Source organism: Arachis hypogaea, chromosome 6, assembly GCF_003086295.3.
Source record: "Arachis hypogaea cultivar Tifrunner chromosome 6, arahy.Tifrunner.gnm2.J5K5, whole genome shotgun sequence".
Classification (NCBI taxonomy): domain Eukaryota; kingdom Viridiplantae; phylum Streptophyta; class Magnoliopsida; order Fabales; family Fabaceae; genus Arachis; species Arachis hypogaea.
In genome coordinates this window covers 59,028,123-59,051,074 of record NC_092041.1, presented here as the reverse complement: position 1 = coordinate 59,051,074, position 22,952 = coordinate 59,028,123, and the positions used below count along the sequence as shown (strand labels likewise).

Genomic DNA, 22,952 nt, shown 5'->3' with positions numbered 1-22,952 from the left:
CCTTCAGAGCCAATAATTGATCACTTCATTACAATTCCTTGTGAGACGACCCGAGGTTTAAATACTTTGGTTAATTTTCATTGGGGTTTGTACTTGTGACAACCAATCTTTTAAAATTTGATTTGAGGACCAACTATTGGTTTGGACTATGCTCACAATGAAATTATTTGGTTACATTCCGAATCGGTATAAATCCTCTCATCAGGCACCTTCTACTATCTTCAACTTGTGATTAACTTGCATGGGCGTATCTATTGGTTTGCAATCCACCATTCATGTTTCTGCTAGAAGGTCCAAAATGTACTTTCTTTGGGAGATAAAGATTCCTTTGCTGGATCATAGAACCTCTATTTCTAAGAAATATTTTAGTCTTTTCAAATCCTTTATTTTGAAGTCTGTAAATAGGTTCATTCTCAATTTTTCAATTTCTTCAGCATCACTTCCCGTTATGATCATATCATCCACGTAGATTATTAGGCAAGTGATTAAGTCTCCCCATTTTTTCAAAAAAAGGGTATGATCAGAGTTACTTTGCTTGTACCCATACCTTTTCATGGCATCTATAAATCTTCCAAACTAGGCACGTGGAGATTGTTTAAGGCCATAAAGAGCCTTCTTTAACCGGAAAGCTTCATGTTTTCTAAATCCCATTGAGAAACCTTGACAAACCCCAATTTGACGGTTTATTTTGCATTGAGTTTAGGGGATTTTATAACCTTTTACCCACGTTTATTCAATGAAATAGCATGGTTTTATAACTTCTCCCTTAATTGTGCTTAATAGTGAAAACATTCATTTTAGGACTTAAAATAGCTAAATCTAATTCTCCTTGATTCCATTAGATGCCTTGATATGTTTGTTAAGTGATTTCAGATTTAGGAGGCAAAGATTGGATCAAGGGAATGAAGAAAGAAAGCATGAAAAGTTAGAGAACTCATGAAGAAATGAACGAACCAGAAAGATGTCAAGCCGACCTCTTCGCACTTAAACGACCATAACTTGAGCTACAGAGGTCCAAAAGATGCGGTTCCAGTTGGGTTAGAAAGCTAACATCCGGAGCTTCGAAACGATATAAGATTTGCCATAGTTTCTATACATATAAGGACGCGTACACGCCCTGTATACGCACGCGCCGTTGGTGCACGTGATCACTTCATGCAAACTCGTGGCTAGCGAATTTACAAGCCTTGTGGGCCCAATCCAACTCATTTCTAATGCTATTTAAGCCAAGGATTGAAGGGGGAATGAAGACACTTTTTCATACTTTCCATACTTTACATGTTAGTTACCATTAGTTTAGTTTAGTAGTTAGAATTAGTTTCTAGAGAGAGAAGCTCTCACTTCTCTCTAGAATTAGGATTAGGATTAGGATTAGTTCTTAAATCTAGGTTTTAATCTTTGCTTTCTTCTACTTCTACATCTCAATTCTTTGTTGCTACATTCATCTTCTTCTATTCTTTTATTGTAGTTTCCTTTATGTTGTTCTTATACTTTGTTGTAGATCTACTATTGTTCCTTCCATTTTCTTTCAATTCAATAAGAGATAATTCATAATAATTGTTCTTCTTTGCTTTTCTATTGTTGATCTCTTGCTTTTGTAGTTAGATCTCTCTTTAATTCTTGCATGTAATAATGTTTACTTCCATTGCACTTTATGTGTTTGTTGAAATGTCTCTTTTAGTTTTAGTGTAGATTTTGTTCCTCTTGGCCTAGGTAGAGTAATTAGTGACACTTGAGTTATCTAATTCCTTTGTTGATTGATAATTGGAGAGATTGCTAATTGGTTTGGAGTGCACTAAAGCTAGTCTTTCCTTGGGAGTTGGCTAGGACTTGTGGCTCAAGTCAAGTCAATTCATCCACATGACTTTCCTTTATTTAGTAAGGGTTAACTAAGTGGTAGCAATGAACAATTCTCATCACAATTGAGAAGGATAACTAGGATAGGACTTCTAATTTTCATACCTTGCCAAGAGCCTTTTATAGTTGTTAGTTTATTTTCATTGCCATTTACTTTCATGCCTCTTATCAAAACCCCAAATCAACTCAAACCAATAACAAGACACTTTATTGTAATTCCTAGGGAGAACGACCCGAGGTTTGAATACTTCGGTTTATAAAATTAGGGGTTTGTTACTTGTGACAAACAATCTTTTGTATGAAAGGATTTTTGATTGGTTTAGAAACTATACTTGCAACGAGAATTCATTTGTGAAATTCTAAACCGTCAAAAATCCATTCGTCAAAATGGCGCCGTTGCCGGGGAATTGCAATGGTGTTATGTTATTGGTTATTGTATATATGTGAATATTGTGAATATGTTTGCTTTTTGCCTCTTTCTTAGTTTTTAGTTTGTTCTCTTTATTTGTTACTATTTTTTTTTGCCCTCTCTTGCTATCATGAATTCTCACTTTGGCTATGAGTGTAGTTACAATTATGTTGTAGGTGATGAGAACTATAATGAAGTTGTGTATCAAGAATGGGATAATCAAAGGTGGGAAGAGCCATATGCTTATGATCAATCCTCATGGCAACAACCCCCACCAATGCACTATGAAGAAGAGCCATTTTTCGATGCATATCAATCCGATGGCTATGGTGAATCTCCTTGTGATTTTCAAGAACCACCACCATATGCCTATGAGTCATATCCTCAACATGAACTTCAACCACACTCACAAGCCTATTTTCAACAAACACCTCCCTATGACCATGATCCTTATCCATCACACCAACCAACTTTTGAACCATATGAGCCATACATGGAACCACAATTCCAAGATTACTACTCCCAAGAACCACCTCAATACACATCACCACCTTACCAAGAAGAACCACCTTCCTATAATGAACCCTTTCTCCAAAATGATGAACCCTCCCATCCACCCCAATCTCTAATGGATGAAACCCTCGGCGTTCTTCTTCAAGGACAAGAGGAGATGACAAGGGATGTGCAACAATTCATGACCACCTTAGATGAGGTGGTAAACCGGCTAGCATCCCAACTTTTGGACACTCAAGGAACTCCCATGGATACATGTGGAGAATCTAAAGAGGAGCATAGCTTAAAGAAGAGATTGGAAACGTCGGTGGAAAAGGAGGAATGCTACTTTGTGTTAGAACAATTGGAGGAACCTATGACCATTGAAGAAAAGGAAGAAGTGGTTGAAGACTTAGGAGATGCGGAACTTCCATGGGAATCTAGAGTTATAGAAAACTCCTCCAAGATGATTGAAGTTGATGTTGAGGAGGAATGTGCACAACCTCCAAGGCATATCCCAAATGAAGACTTGGAAGGAGTGAAGCAAGAATTGAGTTCCCTTGGTGATGAAGATCATGCATCCAATCTTCTTGGTGAAGAATCCTTTGAATTTGAAGAACCTTCTCCCAATGAATTTAAAAGTGATGTGGAGGTAGATTTCTCTCAACCTCCCATTTATGACTTGAGTGATGGAGAAGAGTTAGATGAAGTTAATGAACAAAGGATTGAGAATGAAGAAGTTTGTGAAAAGGTGAAGGCAATCAAGGACAAAAACAAGGGAGTGGAGCTTACTAGCACATTGGAAATACCTCTCCCCAAGCCACCACCATCCATTCTCTCATTCAAGTGGGTAAATTCCTTATACTTAAGCTTTGTTATTCTCCTTGAATATGGTTTGCTTGAGACGGATGGTCAACTTAGAAAAATTAGTGGCTTTAAGAGTAAAAAGGAGATGGTTAGTGGTTGGAAGCATCATTCTAGGTTCACTATGGTCACATGTCCAAAGCTTGATAGCAAAGGTTGGTGTATAACTAGAGTACATGGGTCCAGAAGGATGTTTGGTCACTTTGTTGAGAATTCACCTTGCTCACCACCCACATGGATTAATGATAATCAACTTGGAGATGGGTGTGAAGATAAAAATATGGGATCCGGGAACACATGAGGATCAACATTGGGGGCCCATGGTTTGTGAAGAACTCTATCAGAGCTTGGAGATATTAATCTTGAATGATGGAGCTTATTGGAAGTCCAAGCATTGGTGGAAGTTCCAAGATGAGTACAAGCACAAGCCACCTTGAGAGGAGCTCCCCATAAGTCCAACTTAAGGACAATAAACAAAAGTGCTAGGTGGGAGACACCCCACCATGGTAAAATCTTTTCATTTTCTCTTTTGTATATATGGGTAGAATTAGTTTAATTTCATGTTTTGGTAGTTTGTTAAGTGCATTTGATAGTTTAGTATGTTAAATAAGGTTTTATGGTGTTTTGGTAGCTGTTTGGAGGTTTGGAATGCTTGGATTGGTGTAAAAATATACCAAAAATTTTTGAAAAACAGAGCACCATCCACGCGTACGCGCACTGCACGCGTACGCGTACATTGAGCATTTTCGACCATCCACGCGAGCGCACCATGCACGCGTACGCGTGGGTTGAGAAGTTCCACCTTCCATGCATTAACCCGAGAGTTAGGCCCGCACTGTGCGCGCGTCGTGCCTTTAGCACAAACCCACTTGCGCGTACGCGCACATGACGCGTACGCGCCACTCTCGAAATAAACCATCCGCGCGAGCGCGCCATGCGTGCGTACGCGCGGATGCCCTTCCTATACCACATTTCCTTTCTTCTCCTATTTCCATTTCTTTCCTTCTCCTTTCTTCTTCCCTCCTCCAATCCCTCATCCAACACTTCCTAACACCATGGATAACCATTTATTTTCGTTAGTTAATTAGTTAGTTAGTTAGTTGATTAGTTAGTCTTAGTTTTGTTTTTCATTTTATTTTCTCTCTTTTCATTATAAGTGTTGGCTTATTGATCTTGTTTACTACACATTGTTGCCTCTTATTGCCTAAATGCTATTTTAGCATGAATAATTTTAGATAATCTTTGTTGGATTCTATGATTGAGGTTATATTTTGCTACTTGGTCTTGAGTTTTGCATGCTTATCTTTTGAAAAATACCAAGTGATGAGAATTGCCTTCGAGCTTGTAACTCTTCTTGAATTACATGATTTGGCCACCATGTGATTTGAGCCTTATTTTGTGATTAGGCAACCTCTTGATGATGGATGATGATGTGCATTTACCTTAATGCATGGTATTTCATGATCATATGCATCCATATGTGTTTGACTTGAATGCTTTCATGCTTCTTTAATGCTTGTTTTACCTTACAAGTTTACTTAAAGCATCTCAAGCATACTAGAATGAGTAAAGTGCATGCTTCTTTGGTGACATAGCTTTTTATGCTAATGTGTGTTCTAAACTGCGCAATTTAGAATTCACACACCTAATATTTCTTAATATCACACTAATTCACTCACTCAACTCTAGTGATTTACCTCATTCCAACAATTATGCTTCCTTGCTTTTGTATTACCCTACCTTATGGTGTTATATTTTTGTTTTTCATGATGAATGCACCACAAGCAAACATGGAAGCAAGACTAAGAACATACAGCAACTCGGAGAGTCGCCGTACCCCCTTGCTCATCTTTGAGTGCACCGAGGACGGTGCAAACTTTTAAGTGTGGGGAGGTCGTCCGACCGGTCGGCGATTTTAGGTGACAAGTTTCTAATTCCAACACTTTTGTATTTCATTCTAGGATTTTAGGATTTTTACTTGCATTTTCTTATTTTTGCATATGTATACACAATAAGCTTAGTCAAAATAATGAAATTTTTCAAGATTTCTATCTATAGGGCACCTCAATTGATTTGAGTGAAAACTCTTCATAGAACTTGCTTGAAATATATATATTGTGGATCATATTTTTGAGCTAAGAACACAAGCAAGTGAGTTTTGAGCCTAATGGTGTGGTTACATCTTATAACCACTTATTTTCCTTCTTGTGTGCATTATTCTCTTTCTATGAATGTGATCTTTGATTTGTTTGATTCTTTATATCCATTATTTTGTGTATTTATACATTTATATGATTGAGGCCATCATTTCATTTAGCTTACTTACCCAAAAAGCCTTACCTTTTACCTTCCTTTGTTAGCCAATTTGAGCCTACAATTAACCCACTTGTTCTTAATTTTAGCACATTACAAGCCTTAAAGCGAAAAACAATAAATGTCCTTATTTGGATCTTTGATTAGCTTAGGCAAGTGTGTGTGAGTATCATTCAAGTGTGGGAATCTTGGGACATTGGGTGAATAAAAGGGTAGTTTTGTATTTTTATTGAAAATATTAGGAATTGGGTACATGCTCATGTATTGATCAAATGTAAAACCTTATGCATTGAGGTTTTTGTATATAGAAAGAAATAAAAATGAGAAAAACAAAAGAAAAAAAAGAAAAAAATAGTATGGAAAAGAAAAAAAATATAGAAAAAGAAAGAAAAAGAAGAAAAAGAAAGAAATAAAAAGGGGACAAAATGCCCCAAAGCAAAGTGAAGCTCAATAAGATCAATGCATAAGTGTTGTGAAATGAAAAGGGATACATGAGTATGTGAAAAAGTGAAAAATGGGTAGTTAGGCCAGCTTTGAAATTGTATAGGATGTCATAGGTTAGGTGGGAAGTTTAAGCTTATCAAAGATTCAAATTTCAAGCTCACTTAACCATATATGCATCATACCTTGACCCTAGCCCCATTACAACCAAAGAAAAGACCTCATGATACTTGTATGCATGCATGAAATATATGTTGATTGTTAGAACCAGAACAAATCTTGGAAAGCATGATTAGGGGAGAATTGAGAGAATCAACCCTAAACACTTGAGCGAATAGAGTGCAAATACATCCGGTGAGGGTTTGATGCTCAATTACATGTTTCCACCTATGATCATAATTTTCATGCAAGTTTGTAAAAATATTTAATAACTCAATTCAATTGCGGATTAGACTTGCTAGTCCTTAGCCCTTGTGCATATATGCTTCTTGGAGATTGATTTATTTTGACCAAGCAATTGCATTCATTTAGATAGTTGCATATAGGTAGATTGCATTTAGTTAGTTTCCATTGAATAAATGCCATCCCTTACTTCATTCTTGGTTTAAGCATGAGGACATGCTTGGTTTAAGTGTGGGGAGGTTGACAAACCCCAATTTGACGGTTTATTTTGCATTGAGTTTAGGGGATTTTATAACCTTTTACCCACATTTATTCAATTAAATAGCATGGTTTTATAACTTCTCCCTTAATTGTGCTTAAGAGTGAAAACATTCTTTTTAGGACTTAAAATAGCTAAATCTAATTCTCCTTGATTCCATTAGATGCCTTGACATGTTTGTTAAGTGATTTCAGATTTAGGAGGCAAAGATTGGATCAAGGGAATGAAGAAAGAAAGCATGAAAAGTTGGAGAACTCATGAAGAAATGAAAGAACCGGAAAGCTGTCAAGCCGACCTCTTCGCACTTAAACGACCATAACTTGAGCTACAGAGGTCCAAATGATGCGGTTCCAGTTGGGTTAGAAAGCTAACATCCGGAGCTTCGAAACGATATAAGATTTGTCATAGTTTCTATACATATAAGGACGCGTACGCGCCCTGTACGCGCATGCGCTGTTGGTGCACGTGATCACTTCATGCAAACTCGTGGCTAGCGAATTTACAAGCCTTGTGGGCCCAATCCAACTCATTTCTAATGCTATTTAAGCCAAGGATTGAAGGGGCAATGAAGACACTTTTTCATACTTTCCATACTTTACATGTTAGTTACCATTAGTTTAGTTTAGTAGTTAGAATTAGTTTCTATAGAGAGAAGCTCTCACTTCTCTCTAGAATTAGGATTAGGATTAGGATTAGTTCTTAGATCTAGGTTTTAATCTTTGCTTTCTTCTACTTCTACATCTCAATTCTTTGTTGCTACATTCATCTTCTTCTATTCTTTTATTGTAGTTTCCTTTATGTTGTTCTTATACTTTGTCGTAGATCTACTATTGTTCCTTCCATTTTCTTTCAATTCAATAAGAGATAATTCATAATAATTGTTCTTCTTTGCTTTTCTATTGTTGATCTCTTGCTTTTGTAGTTAGATCTCTCTTTAATTCTTGCATGTAATAATGTTTACTTCCATTGCACTTTATGTGTTTGTTGAAATGTCTCTTTTAGTTTTAGTGTAGATTTTGTTCCTCTTGGCCTAGGTAGAGTAATTAGTGACACTTGAGTTATCTAATTCCTTTGTTGATTGATAATTGGAGAGATTGCTAATTGGTTTGGAGTGCACTAAAGCTAGTCTTTCCTTGGGAGTTGGCTAGGACTTGTGGCTCAAGTCAATTCATCCACTTGACTTTCCTTTATTTAGTAAGGGTTAACTAAGTGGTAGCAATGAACAATTCTCATCACAATTGAGAAGGATAACTAGGATAGGACTTCTAATTTTCATACCTTGCCAAGAGCCTTTTATAGTTGTTAGTTTATTTTCATTGCCATTTACTTTCATGCCTCTTATCAAAACCCCAAATCAACTCAAACCAATAACAAGACACTTTATTGTAATTCCTAGGGAGAACGACCTGAGGTTTGAATACTTCGGTTTATAAAATTAGGGGTTTGTTACTTGTGACAAACAATCTTTTGTATGAAAGAATTTTTTATTGGTTTAGAAACTATACTTGCAACGAGAATTCATTTGTGAAATTCTAAACCGTCAAAAATCCATTCGTCAAACCTGGAAGAGCTTCTATGTACACTTCTTCTTTCAACTCTCCATACAAGAAAGCATTCTTGTCGTCAAATTGATGAAGTGGCCAATCTTCATTTGCTGCTATTGAAAACAACACCCTGATAGGATTAATCTTTGTAACTGGTGAAAAATTTTCAGTGTAGTCAATACCATAGGTCTATGTATAACATTTGGTCACCAATCTTGCCTTGTACCATTCAATAGTGCCATCTGCCTTGTGCTTAATGGTGAAAACACATTTGCACCCGAGTAGCTTTTTTTTCTGTCGGTAGGATATACTTCTCCTAAGTTCCGTTCTTCTCTAGAGCTTCCATTTCTGTATTAATGGCTTTTCACCATTCAGCTTTCTCATTAGCTTCTCGGACAGTTTTTGGAATGTCTTTTGTTAAGAGTCTGGTGGAAAAAGCCTTTGCAATATCTGCTATTCCTTCTCTAGCCACTCTTATCGGGAATCCTGAGTTACGGAAAAGATGTTCTGGTGAGTATCAATTAGGAATCATCCCTCTATTTCTTCTTGGAGGAAGAATAAAGGTATTGGGCCCTGTTCTTCATGCTCCAGTGCTATACTATTATTGTTAGTGATCTCATTAAAAATAAGGAGTAAATTATCAGATCGATAATTACTTACCTCTTGTTTGACATTCTCAAAAGACTCTCACTGGTTGTATGTACCGAGTTATTTTCTACGTTGAGTGAAGTATGCTCGGTGGCTCCATCTACTTACTCTGTTTGAACAGTTTCTGGAAAACAAAAGTTATTTAGCCAACTTGGTGGTTCATTATTGTTCTCCCCTGAATGCCATGTTGGCGGCTGAAGTAAAATTCGGATTCTAAAAAATCACAATCAATGGTCACATGAATACGACGAGTGATTAGATTGTAGCACCTATACCCATTTTGGTGTGTAGCATACCCAACGAAAACACATTTTTCTACACAAGAATCAAGTTTGGTTCTATTGACTTTGGGGATATGCATAAAGACGGAACATCCAAATACTCGAGGTGGTAAGGTTAGAATAGGTGGAATTGCAATCTGAGTAGCCAAGACTTGTAAGGGTGTTTTGTGGTGGAGAACTTGGGTAGGTAGGCGATTTAGTAAGTAGGCAGAGGTCGCTATAGCTTCAGGCCAAAAATTTTTGGAACTTGTGCATCAAAAAGCATGGCTCGGGTCATCTCTAGTAACTTACGATTTCACCACTCAGCCACACCATTTTATTGGGGTGTATTTGGGAAAGAAATTTGATGGATAAGACCATTTTTCATAAAAAAAAATCACGTATTGATTGGTTTATAAATTTCTCACCATTATCTGAGCGAAGTACTTGGATTTTCTTGTTGAATTGAATTTGAATCATTTGGTAGAAAGCAAAAAACTTATCAGGTACTTCAGATTTGTGTTTTAAAAAATATACCTAAGTCATGCGAGAGAAATCGTCCACAAATAACACAAAATATTGAAAATTATTATAGAAAATAGGGGTTAGGGCCCACACATTAGAGTGTATTAGAGAAAAACTGGAATTGACTCTAGTGTTGGTTGGAGGAAAAGAAATTCTGTGATTTTTTGCACGAATACAAGTTTCACATTTGAGGGGTTCAATACTACTTATAAAAAGACTAGGAAATAGAAACTTGAGGTACCCAAATGAAGGATGTCGAAGACGCCTGTGCCATAACCAAAGTTGCCTAGTAACCGTTCTGTGAGCAAGCATGGCATGACCCTGGTGTGCTACTTCTTCAACGTAGTAAAGGCCTTCTCGCTCAGTACCACGCCCAATGATCTCCTTCGTAAGAATGTCCTGTAAAAGACAAAAGGTAGAGTACATAAGTACCACACAATTTAGTTCCTTTGTTACTTGGCTAATAAATAATAACTTTGATGATAGTGTAAGGACATAGAGACAATTTTTTTATTTCAATTTTTCTAAAAAAAGTAATGGAGTCTCCTCCTTTAACATCAATTAATTCTCCACTAGCTGTTTCAATATGAGATTTTTAGAGTATAGTCAAGCTGTTAAAATCATGGAGGTCATAAGTCATAGTTTCGGTAGTCCCACAATCGAAAATCCATTCATTTATATTTTTAATTGGATCTTGATTTTGGGTCTCCCCTTTATATTAAGTCGTCGTCTGGGCTGAGCAATTAAGAAGTTCAGTAGTCCTTGCTCTTACCGCTGCTACTGCCTTGCCATCGTGACTTGCTTCCTCTCTTCAGGCCTCGCCACCGCTGCTGGTGACCACTGGGATGCTTACAGCGGCGGCTCCCTTACTCTAATTTCTCGATGACTTAGGAATGTTTTTCCACCAATCTGTGTAACCCACAATCTTAAAGCAATTTTTTTGGTGTGTTTCTTCTTTCTTCTTCCACCAATTACTTTTTTCATCAGAGTTGTCTATAATGGATAATTATATCCGTTTAGTTTGAAACCAATTGACAAATTGTCAGGTTTGTGATTATCGCATGCCAAAATTATTGTATAATATATTTGCAATTTGTAATGTTAATTTGTCAAAATTTTGAGTCCCTAAAATCTAACTCTGTTCTGATACCATGGTATAAAAAGTTTAGAAAAGAAACGAAGAATTATTTAAAAAAGTATTATTTTTATTATTTATTTTTTTTTTATCTATGATTATAATGTTCTTACCAATATATATAGACTAAAAATACGCTAAAAATACACTTGTTATGAAATAATATTCTCATAAATTATATTATTTTTTTAATTTTTTTTATATTTTTTAATTTTATTCTCTAATTATGATATTCTAATAAGGAGAACTAAAGAACCTTTTGAATTAAATTTTGTTAGTTTATTATTTTTGTTTATCGTTTCTCTCTTGAATGATTGTTCTTTCGGTGGATAGGACATTAACTCACATGACTTAATTGTTGACATTAATATTTATAGCAAAATATATAATATTGCTTAGCATGTTTAGTGACAACTATCTAACTATCTATATATTAACCATAAGCCTAACCTAATGAATTAATTTCCAGCAAAATAAAGTGCCTTTCTTAATTAATTAAGTAATCTTCATTCAAGTTGTTTTTATCTATTTGTCTCATCCAAACCTCAATCTCAAACGTCCACATCCATTTTTTTTTTACCATCCCTTGGTGTCTAGTACCATTTCAACTAATAGTAGCATACATAAATAACATATAAAACAATTTCACATTATAGTTATACTCTATTAGGGACCAAATGTTAGCGTGTGGTTTAAATACTCTATTTTTTATAGTTATACTTTATTTTTATTTTCAATTGTCCATTCATTTGGTTCATTGCTGTTAATTATGATATGTGAAAAGGATATGTGTAATGAGTTGCGCATACTATGATGTGGATTTGTGTTATATCGTGTGTATTAGTTAGTATACGTATGATGTATATATTTTTTGATAATATTTTTTTAAAATTGAAAAAGAATAAATGTAGGTATTTATGTTTGATGTAACTTTGTTTTGCATATTATTGAAATAGGTGCTACACTTTTATATAGTAAAGTGGCTGAAATAAAAGTTCTCAAGCGTTAACAGGAAGAATAGTAATACTAAAAACAATCTATCTTGATAGAGTCTGAATTGTATTACTCTCACGCCTATAGAACAATTCTGTTAATAGTATCTACTTAGTGTTAGTGTATATATCACTGTTTAAAATTGAGATTGAGACAAGTGTATTCACTTAACTATATTGATAGGTTAGTTGATTATTTTAATAACAATTTATCTTAATTGTTGAAAATTTTTTTCCTCTAAATTTTTGTTGCCAATGAGATGAGTAATATTGTTGATTACTAGACTAGAACTTGAAAGTTAATTACAAATTTTTTACTTTATGAATTTTTAATATTAAAAATGTAAATATATTATATGAAATTTTTAAAATTTTGAATTTCAATAGATAAGTTATGGTCACAATAAAAACTGTAACCACAAATAAGGCTATGGTTACGGTTTTAAGGTAGGGTGACCATAGATAAGCTAACCATGACCATAGATAAGGCTATGATAACGATTTGGTCACGGTTTTAGGGTGGAATGACAATAAAGGCTATGGTCACGGTATAGATAAGGCTGTGGTCACAGTTTTAAAATAGAGTGACCATAGACTAAGATATGGTCACGATTTTAAAGTAGAGTGACCATAAATACCTATGGTCATGCTAAAACCGTAACCATAAATTAGGCTATGGTCACGGTATAAAACAAGGGTGACCATAAAGTAAACTATGATTATGGTTTTAAAAAAGGGTGACCATAGAAAAGTTATGGTCACGCTTAAACTGTGACTATAGATTAGACTATAGTCATGGTTTTAATAAAGGGGCGACCATAGAGTAATCTATGGTTACGGTTTTCACGCGTGACTATAGATTAACCTATGGTCACGGTAAAAAAACGTGGCTTAAAGTGATAAAATTTGAACACTACAACCGTGATCATAGAAACTGTGACCATAAATAAAAAAATCGTGACCATAGGTCTATAGCCACGATAGAATAGACTACCGTGAAAAAATTATAACCATAGGTCAAAACCTATAATTATAGACCTATAATCACCTTTTTTACTAGTTTTCACTGTGATTATAAAGCTGTTTTTTTTTTATAGTGTGTACATAGTAAAATGTGGTAGAGGTTATGTGATTTATATAAATCTATAGGAGATATATAATCGGTTTAAAATTATTGTATTTACGTAAATATAAATCCTAAATATTTTATTTAAATAAATTGACTTTTTTGTGTGAATAAATATAAATAAATACCATGAGCTTTGACAATGATTGATGTAAAGAAATTAAACCAACTAGTTGAGAATGCAAATGCTTGAGTTGGTAGCTGGCACACAATTCACTTTTTTTTTTTTCTTTAACCATGGTCAATTGGTCCATATGGTGTCGTTGTTTGTGTTACAAAAAGGAGTTTCTCTTGTTACTTGTTAGCGACACATCGCATTTGTCTCTTGCAGTGATTTGAATTGAAATAGTGTGTTACATACTTACATTACATCACATGGCTTCCAATATAGCTTAGCTTCTAACTTTTCTGACACAGAAAACGTTATCGTAACTCATTCAAAGTCTGATCCAAATACTTGGTAAAGATAAATAGCTAGAAGAATTTGATTTTCTTCCTTGTTTGTTCTGATTTTGTAATTGTCTTAAAGGACATAGATCTTTCATTATTTAAATTTTGGTGCTGTCAGAAAAAGGAAAACAGGAACTATTATTTATACAACTCACACGCTTTCAACCCCAAGATCCGTCTATGTAAAGTCATGTATCTGATCAAATTATGATTATGATGTTTTCTCTTTAAATGGTTACCTGTTTTCCTTATTAGAAAAATAAGGATTCATCATATTATTTGAAGAAAAAAAATTATTTGTACGCTAAAATTAATCATTAAAATTAGTTATTATATATGTATAGTTTTATTTATTTTTAATATATATTTTATATTTTAATATGTATTTTATATTGATGATTAATTTTGGTAATTGATGTTATTTTAAGAATTTATATTATTTGTAAAAAAATAATTTTTTTCCGTTTTTGTTTTCAAAGATTGGTTTGTTTTTTATGAACTTGATTTAAAAAATTATTTGTTTACCTAATATTTCTCTTTCTATACCGTGCCAAATTGATGGCTAATTTTTTGTATTCATATAACATAATTGGATGAAAATATGTTTTAAAAATTCAGTATGAGTGTGTAAAAATTTATATAGTTAATTCAGTTACAAAAAAATGAAAAATCTTTCAAAACTAAAGTAAATTAGTTACAGAGATGCATATATATGAGGCAAAAATAAAAATCTTTAGAACTACGTGCTGTTGGCTGTAAATTAAATTGTAATAGATTGAAGGTTTAATTGTGTTCTGCAATTAAAAATTACAAGACATGTTCTTGAAAATAGTTTATTATATATGAAAATGCATGGATATCACGATAATGATATCATCCACAAAACTGATCAGATTGGTTCAGTTTGTTTGTTGATTTAATCCTCCCTGTTTTAGGTATGCTTGATGAGAGGGTCGGAGCATTTGCTGAAATCATCATCATTAGTTTGATGACTTATCACTAATCATCAGAGATTAATTTTGCACCGTTTAGATTACTTATTAATAATTAATAATAGTGGTGCTAGTCTATACCACCACTCATTCAATTTTGCTTCATCTAAAAAAATATAAATAAAAATCATTATATGTGTAGCCAATATTAATCTGAATGATTTTGTTTTCAAATAAACTATTGTCTTTTAAGAAGCTTTACATAGAAGTAATTTTAATTATGAAATATATAAATTAATCCATACTCATGACTCTAAAAAATTAAGATAGATTAATTTTATCAAATTAATTCAATTTTTAATAAATATTAAATTAATTCATATTTTTTTATAGTTAGAATTATCCATGGACATAAGTTGTCTACTTGATGAGGTTTTTAATTTCTTTCTATTGGGTATAATTAATGAGTTGGAGGCTTATAGCTAATTAGTGAAATCATTGTACCAGGGAGTGAATAGTAAATCACTTAAAGTTGACCCAAAGAAAAGGTTCATATATAGAGAATCTTATGTAGGGAAAATGATTCCTCTCGCATATAAATAAGTATATGAACGGTAGGTTATAGCAAATAATTGAGGCAATTTGTATATAAATACAAAAGAAAATTTTTCTAGCTTATTATAATAACTAATACCTTATATTATTAAAAAAAAATAAAAAAACCTAACTGATTAAGATAAAAGAATAGAAAAGCAAACATATATAACCAAAGAAAATTTAAAACACGGATGGCTACCAGATTTTACAATATTTTTAAAATCAGTCTATTTGTGTATCATAATTCTTTTTTAAGCTTTGGTTTTTACTTTCTCAAAGGAATGAAAAATAAAGAAAATATATCTCCCCTAGCGCAAACAAAGGAATCAATCGAAAAATATGGAGAATCAGAATTCAGAAAATCATTTGGCAACAAGGGAGAAAGATTGTTTCATAATCATCACCATAATATTCTACAACAAATAACATTCTGATACTAAAAATATTAATGTAGCGCATTCTGATATCAGTATAGATATTTTTTTAATTTATTTTAAAAATATATTTTTATTATAATTAACATTTAATAAATAATATATAATTATACTAATTTAAATAAATATTTTTATTATAATTATATAAAAAATTAATATTTAATTCTTAATTATTCACTACAACAAAAGCGTCATTTAGCGGCGGTTATTAGGGCTGTTTAGCGGTGGTTTTGAACCGCCGCAAAATATTTCGCGGCGGTTTTCTAAAACGCTGGAAGATAGGGCGCGGCAAAACAGATAGCGGCAGTATAAAGCAACCGCTGGAGCCGCAATATGTTGAAAAGGATTGCTATGACCCATTTTGCAACCGCCGCTAAATGTCGAACAAGAGGAAAGATCTTATAATTTTGCGGCGGTTCCAAAACCGCCGCCAAATTCAAATTATCCATTAAATTTTACCTTATCTATTTTTTTCCTATTTTGAGAAATTATATTTATTAAACTTTAATTTTTTTTACTTTTTAATTAATTTAAAAAAATTACAACCAAGTAAAACAACTCAATTAACATAACAAACCAAATTAAACATATGCAAACATAACATATATAACGAAATTGTCATAACATCATCCAAAATAAAGTAAGAATGCTTAAGTTGAATAAAGTAAGCATAACGTAATAAACCAACTTTAATGTAACAGTATTGGTGCACGAAATTGTGATCAATACTTTTCACAAATCAAATAATCCCCGGTAATGAATCCAAAAACTTGGTGTTCAATACCATGGCATAAACACAACTTCGCACAACTAACCATCAAGTGTACTGGGTCGTCCAAGTAATAAACCTTACGCGAGTAAGGGTCGATCCCACAGAGATTGTTGGTATGAAGCAAGCTATGGTCACCTTGTAAATCTTAGTCAGGCAAACTCAAATGGATATGGGTGATATACGAATAAAACATAAAGATAAAGATAGAGATACTTATGTAATTCATTGGTGGGAATTTCAGATAAGCGTATGGAGATGCTGTGTTCCTTCCGTCTCTCTGCTTTCCTACTGTCTTCATCCAATCCTTCTTACTCCTTTCCATGGCAAGCTTATGCAAGGGTTTCACCGTTGTCAGTGGCTACCTCCCATCCTCTCAGTGGAAATGTTCAACGCACCCTGTCACGGCACGGCTATCCATCTGTCGGTTCTCAATCAGGCCGGAATAGAATCCAGTGATTCTTTTGCGTCTGTCACTGACGCCCCGCCCTCAGGAGTTTGAAGCTTGTCACAGTCATTCAATCATTGAATCCTACTCAGAATACCACAGACAAGGTTAGACCTTCCGGATTCTCTTGAATGCCGCCATCAGTTCTAGCCTATACCACGAAGACTCTGATCTCACGGAATGGCTGGCTCGGTTGTCAGGCGAGCGCTCGGTTGTCAGGCGATCAACCATGCATCGTGTATCAGGAATCCAAGAGATATTCACCCAATCTAAGGTAGAACGGAGGTGGTTGTCAGGCACACGTTCATAGGTGAGAATGATGATGAGTGTCACGGATCATCACATTCATCAGGTTGAAGAACAAGTGATATCTTAGAACAAGAACAAGCGGAATTGAATAGAAGAACAATAGTAATTGCATTAATACTCGAGGTACAGCAGAGCTCCACACTTTAATCTATGGTGTGTAGAAACTCCACCGTTGAAAATACATAAGTGATAGTGTGATCATTGGCCTCGGCCCCAGAGAGGGAACCAGAAGAACCAAGATGAAAATACAATAGTAAAAGGTCCTACTTATAGAGAACTAGTAGCCTAGGGTTTACAGAGATGAGTAAATGACATAAAAATCCACTTCCGGGCCCACTTGGTGTGTGCTTGGGCTGAGCATTGAAGCATTTTCGTGTAGAGACTCTTCTTGGAGTTAAACGCCAGCTTTTATGCCAGTTTGGGCGTTTAACTCTCATCCTTGTGCCAGTTCCGGCGTTTAACGCTGGGAATTCTGAGGGTGACTTTGAACGCCGGTTTGGGCCATCAAATCTTGAGTAAAGTATGGACTATCATATATTGCTGGAAAGCCCAGGATGTCTACTTTCCAACGCCGTTGAGAGCGCGCCAATTGGGCTTCTGTAGCTCCAGAAAATCCACTTCGAGTGCAGGGAGGTCAGAATCCAACAGCATCTGCTGTCCTTTTTAGTCTCTGAATCAGATTTTTGCTCAGGTCCCTCAATTTCAGCCAGAAAATACCTGAAATCACAGAAAAACATACAAACTCATAGTAAAGTCCAGAAAAGTGAATTTTAACTAAAAACTAATAAAAATATACTAAAAACTAACTAGATCATACTAAAAACATACTAAAAACAATGCCAAAAAGCGTACAAATTATCCGCTCATCAAGTATCTAAGACCATTAATTGAAATTCAAGATTTTTGTTGCGGGTCCTGATTGCCAGATGAAGATGGCCCTGCGCATGAAGAGTCCAGTGTACCGCTCAAAGAAGGCATCTCTGCAGCAATCTCAATTGGCAAATTGCCTCCTAACTGTTGGGCTACATATCCCAAGACCTTATATATTGACTGTCTTTTCGCCCGCTCTTCTTATAGCTTAGCCGTCAATTCTACAATCATCCTCTTATCCTCTGCATTTGACTCTGCAAAACCCGATAGTTGACTAGCTGCATTACCAAAGACTTGGGTGGGACATGGTCCAGCACCTAGAGCACGAACTCGTCCTGGGTGCTCCTTTCCGAGAACCTGTGATAGCGAGTCATTTTGTGAAAGGTGTTTAGAGGATCCATCCTACCTCTCAACATTCGCAATTGCTTCCTACAAATATACAACACATTCGAAAGGAAGAAGTTAACAGTAACACGATATATACAGTAAGCTATATATTGCGAAAATTTTCAAACATGACTTACACTAACAACACGCGCATCGGGATGGATATACGAGCCATTTTTTTCTTATGAGTCATGATAAACAACTCTCCTCTACCAACGGGCCTTCCTTGCTCTCTCTCCTATATCGTTGATATTGACACAATTTAGCAAACAACAACAACATATTTAGGAAGCTTAATCAAAATCTTAATGCAAATAATGACTTATTACCACTTCGTCTTTTTCTCTTGCCAATATTTTGGAGCCCCCAGTATGTGTGTAAAGTTGCTTGCTTCGATTTAAAGCGTTCTGTTTACACTTTTTCTATGAACAAATAACAAAAGAAATGTAAATCAAAATGTTATGTTGAATATAAAATGTAAAGGGACATAATATGTATACATATTTTTTTGGTGGAAATAATCAAATATACCAAGGCTTACCTGTGTTTCTTCATTCAGGCGATAGTCAACGAACTTTTTCCAATCATTTTTGTCTATTCCTGCAGGGTGATGCTTGAGATTTTTCTCATAAGTTCGAATTTGTTTGTAACACATATGAAACAAGTGGTTCCTTGTATCCTTCCAGTTCTTTCCTATCCTCTTCAACATATTGCACTTTATTTTTCCTCCGGCATCGTTCTCATAGTGAAAGACCCGCTGCAATTAGTTTACATTGTCATTAATGAAGACCAACGAACAAGTATAAGACCGATAAATTAAAGAAATGCCACAACCATTTTAGGCTAATTTAGATTGTTAAAGTATGACCCTCAAATCCAGTACAAGTAGTCGCAATTACGTATAAATGAGAAATGCTTAAATGATGATGTGAAAACCACAATATGAAAATTTTACCAACCATATAACTTACCCATGCAAAAGACTTAAAAAAAACTGACTACTAAAATTGATTAAATTGTAGAAGCTTAAAGCTGTATCTTAAGCATGTCATACGCATGTTCCCTCTTTGCTTTGCTTACCAGCTTCCAACTGTCTAAGTGTATGGAGAACTGGGAATAATCCGCACCCAAACTCTCTATGAAACCACTCAATAATCCTGCCGCCTGACCAATCGGTTGTAGCTGACTGTTAAATGGCAGTTCTATCTTTGTATTGGAAGGGAGGGCTATAGCCTCCTTCACGCTCAGCTTAGAAACTTTTCTCACGCCATCCTCTAAGAAGCGTATGGGAAACAAAATTACTATTTAATCATTGCACAAAAGAAAAATAGAAGTAACGGGCTATAAAGATAACTGTTTACGAAAATAGAAGGAAAAAATTTTTTACCGATAACAATAACTTCCCAGAAATGTGTATCTTTGGCTTTCTTATTGTTATGCTGACCTTCGACCTCTTGGGCAGCAAACAAGTCGTCGATGTGGTCATCAAACGACAGAACTTCATCCGCCTTTGGGTCATAATCCTCATCCTCCAATTCACGATCAGCCACTTCAACGCGATGCCGAGTCTCTATGTTGTCCGTTGGAGTTTGAGGGTCATCTACAGTACTAAATGTGCATTACTATGATTGATGCGAGGTGCACGAAATGGTTCATTCATACGGGTTATCAGAGCTCTGTTAGCTGTGGATGAAATCGAAGGAGCCCTATCACGTGGTTGCTCCCGTGATGTCTGAGCTCCTCTAGTCGTAGACCCAACCTTAACACAATGTGAAACCTTTTAGAATTATATTTTAGAGAACGAATTACTATTGAGAATTATTTTATTTTATAAACTAATTATTTTGCCGGGAGAAAAATTAATGCGGTTCAATGATACAATTGAAGGACATATAATTTTCACGTAAGTTTACATCAAGAAATGTTAACCACAAACACTAACCATTGCCTCTTGAGTACCGGCATTAGTTCCAGCATCTTTCGGGGGTTCCCGTATAATGTTGTACCTTGGTTTCCTAGGCATCCTTACAAACCTGTATAGAAAACAATATTATTAGACAAATGATATTCATAGCGTAAAAAAACACTTAAAGCACTATAAGGCACATTACATGATACATCATAGACTGATAAAATATTAGAATTTATTTTTTATAAATAGATTAACAACATAATCAACTAAGTCTAATTAAATTAGTTTAAAATAAGAGACCTTAATTAGTTTTAATGTTAGGTGAAGTCTTACTAATTAATTATTAAATACCTGATTTCTCAATAAATTTGAATGTGTCATCATTAAAAGTATAAAAAAATGAAGACATGAACAAAAAAGACAAGAATACGAACCAATGAAGGTACAGCGTAGAGACAAAAATAATAAAGATGAAAATAAGCATGCATAATAATTTAAGAAGAATAATTAAGATGAAAATAAATTAAAACATAATAGTTTAACAGAGATAATAAATAAATAAATAAGTAAAAGGTTAAACCTTGAATAGCTTTTCTAGAAATTTTAAGTTCTACCAATACTTGTGATAGTGTAAATGAATTCTGATACTCAATTTCTTCTTCAACTCCTTTCTGTTATGAATTCTGTCAGCTAGTGCTATATTATTTATACCAATGTTTTAATTGATGGAGCAAAATATCAATATCAAGCAAATGCACGTCGCCATAGTATAATCATATATATGTTAATCTTTTCATGAAATGAAAAATTTTAATATACTTAGCTTCCAACATCGTAAAGCTAATAATAGATCGTTTCAAACACCATGAAAAATGCCACTTCAAATTAATATATATATATATATATATATATATATATATATATATATATATATATATATATACTAAAGTATATTTTATAGAAATAAGCTAAGCCTTATCCAATAATAAAATGAATTCTTAGTACTTTCAGAATCGAAAGGGTGGAAGTGACTTTCATTGTCCTAATCTGATCTCTTTCTCACCAATCAAATTAGTGGTCAAAATTTATTATTTTATTCAAAATGGAACATTCTCGTTATAGTTGTCATTACTAATTTGTCAAGGTCCGGTTTTGGGTAAAAATCACAACTCCATTGGTAGGTCCATAAGGTTAATTAAATTTTATGTATATATTATTCATATATGTAATTTAGTCAATTAATTAATAATATCATTAGCTTATAAAGAATACATAGTATCATGCAAAAACAAAAGAAAACTATTATATGATAAGAATTGATACGATGCAAGTCATGAAAAACACAAAAAAATTAAAAAATAAATTAAAAAAATCAACAGCCAATCCCAAATCAAAGCCAAAAGCAAAACCAAATCAAAAGAGTCAATGATGCAAAGAGGATGCATACCTTTGTCGGCAGCAGCAAGAAGGTTGGGAACTGGCAGAAGAAAGACCTTGACGAACAAAGGGAAACATTCTAAGAAGAGAACGAATAAAATAAAAAATACAAAAGAAATTTCTTCTTTCATGAGTCAACTTCTATCTTTTATATGCTGCAACAACAAATTATCCATTCGAGATGCACAAAATTCAAGAAGAAATAAAAGACTGAAAGGAACAAATACAAATGATACAAACAAGCAAATATATAATTTTAATTCAGCAGAATCAGTAATCATATAAACTTTGAACAAAAGTAAATAGTAAAGCTAATTTGAGAAAAAGAAAAGATACTAAACTAATATTTAAATTGTATTGTCTCATGTCTTATGAGAACCTTAACAACTGAAAATGTTGAGATCTATGATATACAAGATGGAGAAATAATAGAATTCTTTTGTGACTTCAGCTTAACACAATAACATACTCTGTACTTGCCTGGGATCAAAACACTGCTGATTAATTCTGAAAGCCTTATTCACACGACTGTTTTCTCCTTCTAATTACTGCATTCAACAGCTCATTAGACAAATATCAAAACACTGTCAGTTATAGTATTTAGAATCAAAATAATCACCCATTCACATTAATGTCAATCTACAAAAACCTAATCCAATGACCATATCAAAGCATGGTAGGATATTAAGTCTTCTTAAGATCATGAGAGAAAAGCACTTGTATTGTGACAGATAACCAGATACAGGAACCGGATTAGTATTGTTTATGCAATAACTCGGGTATACAATGAACTGAAAAGAAAATTCTAGTTAGATACAATTAGTAGAATTTTAAAATATTACTATTTATATATCCATAACGCATTGGTGCTTAAAACCTACTACAAAAATGATAAAAGAGATGCACTACCATTATCCATAAGTAAGACCAGAAGAAGGAACTTAACCTCTACATTTTATTAAGATAAAATAACTCACGTAATTAAACTTTAAGATTTAAAGAGAGAAAAATCAACCTGAAAGTAGTAGCTAGCAATAGGCTTTTATATTATGTACTTTTCTGCTCTGCCAAAAGTCGTAGTGTTGTGGACTGTTTGACAAAATATGCTATCATCAGATATTGTGTAGCATATTAGTTAAT

At 34.1% G+C, this 22,952-nt stretch overlaps 1 protein-coding gene across 2 annotated transcripts; it reads right to left on the bottom strand.

Annotated features, from left to right (window-relative positions):
• Nucleotides 1-17,269: 17,269 nt before the first annotated feature.
• LOC112805583 (uncharacterized) lies at nt 17,270-22,952 on the bottom strand. Of its 2 annotated transcripts, XM_072197023.1 has the most exons (10): nt 22,828-22,952; nt 22,293-22,360; nt 21,823-21,868; nt 20,406-20,487; nt 19,851-20,222; nt 19,544-19,737; nt 19,005-19,220; nt 18,793-18,885; nt 18,601-18,701; nt 18,259-18,505 (listed from the first exon to the last, which is right to left on the bottom strand). In XM_072197023.1, exons 7-10 carry the CDS (start codon nt 19,170-19,172, stop codon nt 18,394-18,396), a joined length of 474 nt encoding a protein of 157 aa, XP_072053124.1. In that variant the 5' UTR covers nt 19,173-19,220; nt 19,544-19,737; nt 19,851-20,222; nt 20,406-20,487; nt 21,823-21,868; nt 22,293-22,360; nt 22,828-22,952; the 3' UTR covers nt 18,259-18,393. The 2 variants fall into 2 exon arrangements, with proteins under 2 accessions (XP_072053123.1, XP_072053124.1); XM_072197022.1 differs by lacking the exon at nt 22,828-22,952 and having other exon boundaries at nt 17,270-18,505; nt 20,406-20,496; nt 22,293-22,821.

Bases quoted from the DNA above. Each gene is read 5' to 3' on its own strand.
- LOC112805583 (XM_072197023.1), bottom strand. From the start codon at position 19,172: ATGTTGAAGAGGATAGGAAAGAACTGGAAGGATACAAGGAACCACTTG. The intron at 18,702-18,792 runs GTAATAAGTCAT...TCAACGATATAG, and splicing joins CAAGAGAAAAAGACGAAGTG to GAGAGAGAGCAAGGAAGGCC. The intron at 18,506-18,600 runs GTAAGTCATGTT...GTATATTTGTAG, and splicing joins CCGATGCGCGTGTTGTTAGT to GAAGCAATTGCGAATGTTGA.